At 38.5% G+C, this 9,885-nt stretch overlaps 1 protein-coding gene across 2 annotated transcripts; it reads left to right on the top strand.

Annotated features, from left to right (window-relative positions):
* Positions 1-895: 895 nt before the first annotated feature.
* On the top strand, positions 896-9,752 carry LOC122984297 (sodium- and chloride-dependent GABA transporter 3-like). 2 transcript variants are annotated; one of them, XM_044354653.1, is made up of 14 exons: positions 896-1,118; positions 1,198-1,332; positions 1,505-1,645; positions 2,042-2,129; positions 2,283-2,415; positions 2,494-2,628; positions 2,703-2,806; positions 2,944-3,068; positions 4,017-4,129; positions 4,213-4,350; positions 4,634-4,736; positions 5,323-5,423; positions 5,543-5,713; positions 6,675-9,752. In XM_044354653.1, the coding sequence occupies exons 1-14, from the start codon at positions 911-913 to the stop codon at positions 6,783-6,785; spliced, it is 1,806 nt and encodes a 601-aa protein (XP_044210588.1). In that variant the 5' UTR covers positions 896-910; the 3' UTR covers positions 6,786-9,752. The 2 variants fall into 2 exon arrangements, with proteins under 2 accessions (XP_044210588.1, XP_044210589.1); XM_044354654.1 differs by lacking the exon at positions 6,675-9,752 and having other exon boundaries at positions 4,634-4,740; positions 5,543-5,635.
* Positions 9,753-9,885: the final 133 nt, after the last annotated feature.

The raw sequence follows: 9,885 nt of genomic DNA, 5'->3' as shown, positions 1-9,885 counted from the left end.
TCTGGCTGGTATGGCTTGATTACCCAGAAAAAACCACACAACTATATCACCCACAGTGTAATTTACTCACAAGGAGGTGAAAACCAAATATTTAATAAAAAAGAGTAAAATGATTTTACTAAAACAGTTTACAGGACATAGAGGATATGTAGAGGCCTAACAATCTGTAACCAGTGTTGCTGTTGAACAGTAGCCCATAATTAAAACTTACTTCATTTCTGAAGACAATTATTGCCAGAGTAAGTCAAAGTAATAAGAGATATTCTGTCTGATCATTCAACCACCTCACTTAATGGTACATTCATCAATTCAAAAACCCATAGTTCAAAAGTCATGCACACCACCAGAATGAGCAAGAGAATATAGAAAAACCAACCGGCTGCACTTCACTGCAGCAGCTTGACTGTCTTGTCATTAATTTACATTTCTTTCAACCAGACTATATACAGACTGACATAGTTCAGGCCTGTTGTGAACTATGTTGACAGTTCAGATAGTTCAGGCCTGTTGTGAACTATGTTGACAGTTCAGATAGTTCAGGCCTGTTGTGAACTATGTTGACAGTTCAGATAGTTCAGGCCTGTTGTGTCATACCATAGTACTCCAGCATACATAAATGACTTACTGATGAGGAGTATCGTTACTAAACCACAAGACTGCTGAATCTCTTACTAAATGTGTTACTGAATGTTTTGGAGTATTTTATAAATGGCATTTGATGGCATTTATCTAATTTATAAATATCAGTTTTGGAGACAAGAAATTTGGACTTTTCTAATCAGTTGTTCATGTAGAAATTGCAGTTCATCCTCAGACTGTTTCCACTAACAACTGATTAACTGTGCAGGTGGTTACACATTACATGACAGAAATAACAGTAAATATAAACACAGGAACATCCCTGGACACAATGTGTAGAGGTTTAGAGGAGGACTGGGTTCAGACTGAGTTGTTGGGTATGTTGAATCAAAAATGTGCAACAACTGACAAGCAAGCCAAGGTGGAGGAGAGAGGACACTGGGACAGTAAGGTGGAGTTCCTCCTGGCTGTAGCGGGAAATGTTGTCGGCCTGGGCAATGTGTGGAGGTTTCCATACCTGTGCTACAAAAATGGAGGGGGTAAGCAAATATGTCCATCACTGTTTGTGCCTCAAAAACTGTAATACAGATATGCATTGTTATGTAATTGTACATTCAGGTGCATTCCTGGTGCCATATCTGGTATTTGTGGTGACCTGTGGTGTACCCCTATTCCTGCTGGAGACCACCATGGGCCAGTACACCCAGGAGGGGGGCATCACCTGCTGGAGGAAGTTATGCCCACTGGCAGAAGGTATACTGTTCAGGACTTGAGTATTGCAGTCTTGGCATTACTTTTAGTTTCATTATGGAGCTGTTTCCCACTATCTGGGGGGAAAAAGCAATTTGGGTACAGGATAAATGGAGGAAGTCAGCTTTGTTGTAACGTTTCTATATAACTAAAAGTACTAAATCTGGCTCTGCAGGTATCGGCTATGGCGGGCAGCTGATCCTCCTCTACAGCTGCATGGCCTACATCATTATTCTGTCCTGGGCTTTGCTCTACCTGGTGTTCTCCTTCAGCTCACAGCTCCCCTGGTCCAGTTGCAACAACTACTGGAACACAGGTAAAAGTGCACACAGTCCATTGATGAATTATACATCAGCAGCTCTGTGAATTTTAACAAGGTCGAAAAGGGGTTAATGTTTTTTATAACAAGCAAATGAATAACATTTTCATTTAAACACACGTTATGATAAAAATTAAAGAAAATGCCTTCTTCTTTACAAGTAACATTAAAATCTTTTTTCTAAAGAATTATCTGTGTGTTTTTTAACCTTACAGGCGCATTGAGAAACATTTTCTATTCATGAGACGATGGAACAAAACCACAGAATAAAGCACATTATGCCTTTATGCCAATAACTGTGACATGCATAAAAGTTTTGCCCGATGCATTTCACTGTCACAAACAAGGCAAAACACCCAATGAAAACATTTCTCTTTTTTTCTCACCTATCAGAACACTGTGTAGACTTTTCAACAAGAAATAACACCTTTGAATGGACCAACCACACAGACACAACCTCTGCTGCCACAGAGTTCTGGGAGTATGTCTATGTACATTATAATAAATTATTCCTCTAAATTCAATTTAAAACTTGGTCTAATTAAAAATAAATACATTTAATTTGACATTTCATCTAAGAAAAAAACAAGTCTCATAAAACATTTTGTTCTTTTTTATCTTTTTTTCCATGTAGACATCGGGTGCTAGGTATCTCAGGGGGGATTGAGGAGATAGGCAACATCAGGTGGGAGGTGCTGTTGTGCCTTATCACTATGTGGGTCATCTGCTACTTTTGTGTCTGGAAAGGGGTCAAGTCTACAGGAAAGGTATAGCCTATAAGCCCTAAATCTGCAGTAGATGTGTACACAGTACACATTACAAATACCTGTCACCTTTCCCCCCAGGTGGTGTATTTCACTGCTACCTTTCCCTATGTGATGTTATTAATTCTTTTGATTCGTGGACTCTCTCTTCCTGGGGCTCTACAAGGAGTGGTGTTTTATCTTCTGCCCGAACCCTCACGACTCACAGACCCTCAGGTAGTAGACCGATGATATGCTGTTTATATACTGTAGATGCACAAAATGTACTCACTGTTTCTTTATTGGAGCAGGTGTGGATGGAGGCTGGGGCTCAGATCTTCTTCTCCTACAGCGTGGGTGTGGGCTCCTTAACTGTACTCGGCAGCTACAACACTTACAACAACAACTGCTATAAGTAAATATTTGTCAGTGTGTGACTGGGCTTGATGCTTGAGGCTTTTCTGACAGATGCACCTAAAGACAATCAGCTATTAACATTAAAATAACATATTAAAAAATGAATCATACATGCTGTATTTCTGTGTTTTGCAGAGACTCTCTGTGGCTGTGTTTATTGAACAGTGGCACCAGTGTTGTAGCTGGCTTTGCTGTCTTCTCTGTGCTGGGATTCATGGCTCATGAGCAGGGCGTTCCCATTGCAGAAGTGGCCGAGTCAGGTAACCAGAAATATTCAGAGATTCAACTGATGACAAAACATTGTATCACGACTGGCAGATTCTTACAGTATGGTAACATGTTTTGGCCTGGCAGATGAGGCCTGTGGTGTGAGGTTAAGAAGAGTAACAGTTGGTTTAAGATAAAAGCAGGTTCAGGAAAGAAAAAAAAGTGGTTTAACAAAAGTTAGGGAGAAATTAGAAAGTGATGAAAAAATGTTGACTAACCTTGTGCTAAGAATTCAAACTACAATTTCCAAGGTCTCAAGCTCCTATTTTCGACATTTTGTCACCACATGACCTTCATTATACAGTGGTGTTTCACTAGGATCCTACACTCCCAAGTATCATGCGAGTAGGCTGGCTAATTCATGATGGGTAAAATCTTTGCTGCCATCTTGAGGACGACCACAGACAGAACAAGCACAGTAACAGTTCCTCTGCCTCAAATCAGTGTGAGCAGGCACACAGTTGGTTGACACAGCAGTTACATTGCATGCATTCCTGCTCTGGTATGCAGTGGGACACCCTTGTATCGCTGCTGAGTCTAGCTGGCAAGTTTCGGGTGTGATCATGGGACTATGCTTGGTGTTCAGGGACTTTGGGTGGGTCTGTGCCGGGGTTTTCCAGCTCATTAGCATTAGTACAGTTCTCTGGTTGATTGCCAGGTGGTCTTGAGATATATTAATTGTATTCTGTAAGCTTATTTGTTTTTAAAAAAAATTTCACTTATTCCCCTATTTTTGTCCCACACATCATTTTAATCTTGGTCCAACCAAAAAGTGTGAATAAAATCTATAAATGATCATTGAAATAAAGTTTTTCCTTAGAGTTTGGGCTGTGTTGTACTTCTGTGTTTCTCTTCTTCCACACTTGCTCCTTCGTTGTGTAAATTAAAAGCATATAGAAGGTGACCAGTCTCGCATCCCTTCTCACTCTCTTGTTCTCCAGGTCCAGGCCTGGCGTTCATTGCATACCCTCAGGCTGTAGCCATGATGCCCCTGCCTCAACTGTGGTCCATCTGTTTCTTTGTCATGCTCATTCTCTTGGGCCTGGACACACAAGTAAGAAATGCATAAACTCCATTTGGAAACTTACATTTATATTTGGAAATGTACTTATTCTGTCTCGTCTTCTCACTGTGCAGTTTGTCGCAATGGAAGTGGTGATGACATCCATCATAGATATGTTTCCCACAGTGATGCGCAGGGCAGGCAGACGGGAATACTTTCTCCTCCTTTTCTGCCTCACATGCTTCTTCTCTCAGCTTGTCATGATCACTGAGGTCAGTATGGAGGGTTATATTTACATTTATTATTTATTACGCCAGTATGGCTATGTATTGCTGCCAAAGAAAATTATATGACCTTTTTTATTCAAAGATTTCTCATTATAAGAAGATACTTTCAGGTTATAATGACATTTTTCTTATTAAAACATAATAGTTGATATACTGAAATAATGTTAAATAAAATAGGCAGGAATAGGTTTCCATATGTCTGAGATTGACATCTACAGTAAAATAAAGTAAACCCATGTCACATGAATGTCTCTGCTGTTGTCCCCAGGGAGGGATGTATGTGTTCCAGTTGTTTGACTACTACGCTTGTAATGGCGCCTGCATCCTCTTTCTCTGTGTGTTTGAAACCCTGGCGCTGGGATGGATATTTGGTGGGTATGCTGTTTTAAAGATACTCCAGTGATTTAGTGTTGGACTGCCGTAAAGTTTGCAGAGACAGAGAGAGATTTTAAAAAGAATTATAAAAAGCAGCAGAAGCTGCGTTATCCTGACTTTTACTCCCTAAAATGGGTCAACTTAAAAAAAAATGCTTGATCCTTAAAGCTATAATATGAAATTGACTTTTATCCAGTTTTAAGCCACATTTTAAGACAAACTTTTTTAAAACTATATCTTTTAACTGGATGAAAGATTTTAGTCATCGATGGATCTAAATTTATCAGAGAAACAAGCTGTCTTTAATTTCCCTTAATGCAACCAATTTCATTTTTTGTCCTTGTCTGGTAACACACATCATTCAAAATTCTCACCTACAGATTGTAATACAGGCTTTCTGTTATTTGTAGAAAAGTCTTTGTGTCCAAGCTGAAATAAACCTGATGACATCACCCTAATGACATCATCAGGGTTATTTTCTCAGACTTGACAAAGCCACCCCAAGGCTACACAAGACTTCGAATTACACCAAGTTTTTCACAAACATTATATAGTATTTATCCAACCTCATTTCCTATCCAGGGGCAGAGCGGATATATGGCATCATAGAGGACATGACAGGTGTGCACGCCAATTTGTTCTTTAAAATCTGCTGGCGCTACCTCACTCCACTGGTCTCACTGGTGAGTTGGGCTTTCACTGTTTGAGCCTCTGGATCACAATACAAACAACACCTGGAGACAATAACACATGCGTGCAAAATCCAAGATCATCTACAAGAAATATCCTTTTGTTTTCTCAGGGCTCATTTATATGTTCTCTTGTGGAGTACCAGCCTTTGACATTTAATCGCTGGTATGTGTACCCGGCCTGGGCATACGTGTTGGGTTGGGTGCTGGCCCTCTCCTCCATCCTGCTGGTGCCAGGGTGGGCGCTTTATAAGCTGAGCACTGGAACCGGCACCCTCAGTCAGGTGGGACAACTGTGTAACTGATTGTGCAAATGAACTCAAGAAATGGCATGGTATATCTGTCATAAAATAAAGGAATTATATATTTTCTTATTCTAATCATTTTTTTGCGTGCTCCTAAGTAATGACAAGGTTTCATAATATAATAATCCAGCTTCAGTGGACAGAATCCTTCCATCAGCTGCAGGTTAAGACCTCACAAAATGATTCATTCATGAGTCACTTTCCCTTGAAATCAACCGTTTGCAAAATATTAACTAATACATGGAATTTGAGTATGTGCCAATACAAAGCAAAACGGCAATAACGATGTGTGGTCAAACAGATTTTTATCATCATACTTGTATACTCCCATATACACTTCAAGAAGCCCAGCACGATGACTCAGGCTTATTACGAAATGTCAGAAAAGATTTCAGATAAGTCACGATTCACTACCCATCAACAAGAGGGGTATTAATTGTTGGGAATATTTTAGTTCGTATTGTTTTCATGGAAATATGATGTAGGATGGAGGGCCTTTAAAAGATTAAAACTGTTTCCTCTATAGTTTGTGCCACTATGAAGGACCTGAGAAATAGACAGCATCACACTACTACTGATATTGATTATTGTATTAAAGGGGAACTATTATGCTTTTACTCATTTTCAGTTATATTTATAATGTTACAATGTTGACTGTTCAGACAGCATCCTTCCATCAGGTGCAAGTTAAGACCTCACAAAATGATTCATTCATGAGTCACTTCCCCTTGAAATCAATCATTTGCAAAGCATTAATACATGGAATTTGAGTATGTGCCAATACAAAGCAAAACAGCAATGAAGGTCTGTGGTCAAACAGATTTTTATCACCATACTTGTATACTCCCATATACGCTTCAGATACAATGACTCAGGCTTATTACGAAATGTCAGAAAAGATATTCTGTGTCATTGGTGAATATTTCTCTCTATTTGTTAGCGTTTCCATCACCTGTGCCAGCCCAACACGGACTTCTCATTGACCCGAAAGAGGGAGGCTGAACTGCAGCACATCAGAGAGGAAGACCTGGAACGCTTTGCCACTAGTTGATACTGTATGAAAGCTTTCCTAATCCTGTATTCTGCAATAACTGCAATTTGTTTTCAAGATTTGGCACTAAGTGTGCTGGTTTCATTGAATGTGATATGCTGCTCTGCTTTCCTCATGCAAATCTAAAATCCGGTGGAAAACTGGACTTGTATTATTTTAACTATATCATATACTGATCATGGATGCTGCACTTGTAAAGAAAAAATGTGATCATTGCCAGTGTTGTGGAAAAGTTTATCAAAACAGCTCCCATTCATAGATAAATCAGAACCAACTATATATTTATATAAGAAAAAAACATTTTGCAGAAAAAGATTTGATTATCATTTTTAGTCACATCATAATCACTTTCCTATTCCTATTTTTATCTACAATTTAGAGTGAAAAACAACTGAAAATTGTATATTGAAAAACATATAAAATTCAACAAATCTGTGCAAAAATACAGTTGAAATTCCAATTATAGACAATAAACTGGAAATATATTAATAGAAAAAAATAAAACACTCCTTTTTACTACAGTCTTCCTGACAACAGTGTACTTATTATAATTTTCTATTCATAACAAAATGACTCATTTCTTTAAAAGGCAACACAAAGTGCAGAGAGGTTTCTCTGTTACCATGGAGCCCACTAGAAACTGAAACTATTGCATGGCGCCCAGGTGCAGAAGACAGTTGAGCACATACATGTACTTCTCACATGTGCATCACAACCTTGGTGTCTTTTTTCAGTTTCCATGGTAGCAGCTGGACTAATGCAAGGTTATGTAAACTCACTGCTCACTGTAGAGACTACCATCATATGAGACTCAATTTGAAAAAAAAACACATGATACATGATAAGTCATACATGGCTTTATTTAAAAACCTTAAAATTGTGGAAAAATACACAGTATAAACAAACCACTTTGAATTTCAGAAATGTGTGTATTCTTGGCAGTGCCATCTGTCATGAGCACAAGCACAAATAAATGCAAACCATACACATATCACATGCATAAAACCACTGAATCAACATACGTTTATACTGTCAACAGCAGAACAGATGACCACATAACACCACCAAATAGAGATGTAAAACAAGAAAACAAGAACTGAAAATGGACAACAGAACTGTTGCATGAGAGTAAATGGTAACTGATTGATTACCTGTGTTGAATTGACACAGTATGTTGGATTTGCTTTCATTATAATGACACGTGTACTGATTTTGTGAACTGAGTAAAAAGATTAGAACAGCATGATAACCTGCGTGGTGATGTGCCCTGTCTAGGGAAAAAATCAAGTGAAAAAGGAGTTTTTAAGGCTTTGTTGAAGAGTATTTGGATGAAAGGCTTGACAGCGCTCCAGTGTAGCGCAGTCTGTGATGTTACAGAAACATCCTCTCTGAGATGTTAAGTTCCCACTTGTGCTACCAGCTTCCTTAAGGTGCCATTTTTCCACAAGCTTTTCTATTAAGTGGTGTCTTGAAGGCAGTGGTCTTCCATGTTGGACTGCTGGCTCTCTCTCAGGTGAAGTAGGTTATTAGAAACCATTTCTCAGCATTTATCTACCAGGAGATTTATTTATCTTTTCCCTGATTGAAGTTGGTCTAAGGTGACAGAAAAAAGACTGACTGAACTGATAAAATATACTGTAGCTGTAGTTCATCACTGTATTATAATAATTATAATAATAATGATAATAAACTTTATTTATATAGCACCTTTCTTAACAATGTCATGAAGTGCTTCACAAATGGACAAATACAGTGAGACAAAAATATGAATAAAAACAATGAAATAAAATAAAATTCACGCATAGATAAAAAGAATGTCTTAAGAAAAGATTTGAAAGCAAGATTTAGCAAACCTAATCTCAGCAGGTGAATTGTTCCAGAGTTTGGGGGCCTGGACTGCAAAAGCCTGATAGCCCTTAATCACCAGTCGGACTCTGGGAATGACCAGAGAGACACTATCAGCTGGTCTAAGAGTGTGCCCAGGCTCATAAGGGGTTAATAGATCTTTAATATGATTGTAAAGGTTTGAAGGTCAACAATAAAGTTTTAAAATCAATGCAAAGATGAGCGGGAAGCCAGTGCAGGAAGGCCAGAATTGGAATTATATGATCTTGTTTTCTTGAACTTGAGCATTTTGAACCAATTGAAGGCAATAGAGGGAAGCCAGAGTAATACTTGTGTAAAGTGCATTACAGAAATCTAGACTAGAAAAAAATAAAGACATGGACAACCCTGTGTAAATCCTCAAATGATAAGAGTGATCCAATTTTTGAAACTGACTTTAGTTGAAAGACACATGACTGAACAACCTCCTTTACTTGGTTATCAAAACAAAAGCCAAAATCAAATAGAACACCCAAATTTCTTGTGGTTGGCTTATTGTTATGTGATACTACTTCAAGATTGCAGACTATCTGACTGAAAGAACTGGGTGTGGCAAACAAGATGATTTCCGTTTTGTCATCAATAAGTTTGAGGAAGTTTTGAGAAGTCCAGCAATTGATATCAGAAAGGCAGGCAGTAAGTTGGGTTAGGCTGCTGTGATTAGTGGATTGTAATAGGACATATGACCAGGTGTTGTCAGCATAACAATGGTACTCTACATTATGTTTATTGATGACCTGGCCCAAGGGCAGCATATAAACGGAGAACAGTAACGGACCCAAGATTGACCCTTGAGGAACGCCATGAGTGAATTGGGAAACAGAAGATGGGAAATTTCCAACAACAACAGAAAAGGTTCTATTAGACAGATAGGAGTGTAAGAAGTTGGGAGCAGACCTTTTTAAACTTTTGAAACTAAGTTTCAAGATGCTGTAGAAGGATGGAGTGGTCTACTGTATCAAAGGCCACACTCAAGTCTAGCAAGACCAGAATGGAGCTTTCACCTTTATCTGCAGCATGGGGTAAGTCATTTGTCACCTTAACTAAGGCAATCTCAGTACTGTGTAGAGCTCTAAAACCAGACTAATTATCAAAAATGCTGTTAACTCTTATATAAGCAATCAGTTGAGAGGCAATAACTTTCTCCAACCCCTTAAATAAGAAAGATATTTTATTAATAGGTCAGTAATTTCTGAGGTTGAGCAGGTCAAGATTA

Source organism: Thunnus albacares, chromosome 6, assembly GCF_914725855.1.
Source record: "Thunnus albacares chromosome 6, fThuAlb1.1, whole genome shotgun sequence".
In the NCBI taxonomy this organism is placed as follows: domain Eukaryota; kingdom Metazoa; phylum Chordata; class Actinopteri; order Scombriformes; family Scombridae; genus Thunnus; species Thunnus albacares.
Note: the sequence above shows the minus strand (reverse complement) of the source record. Positions and strands in the feature narration are given on the sequence as shown.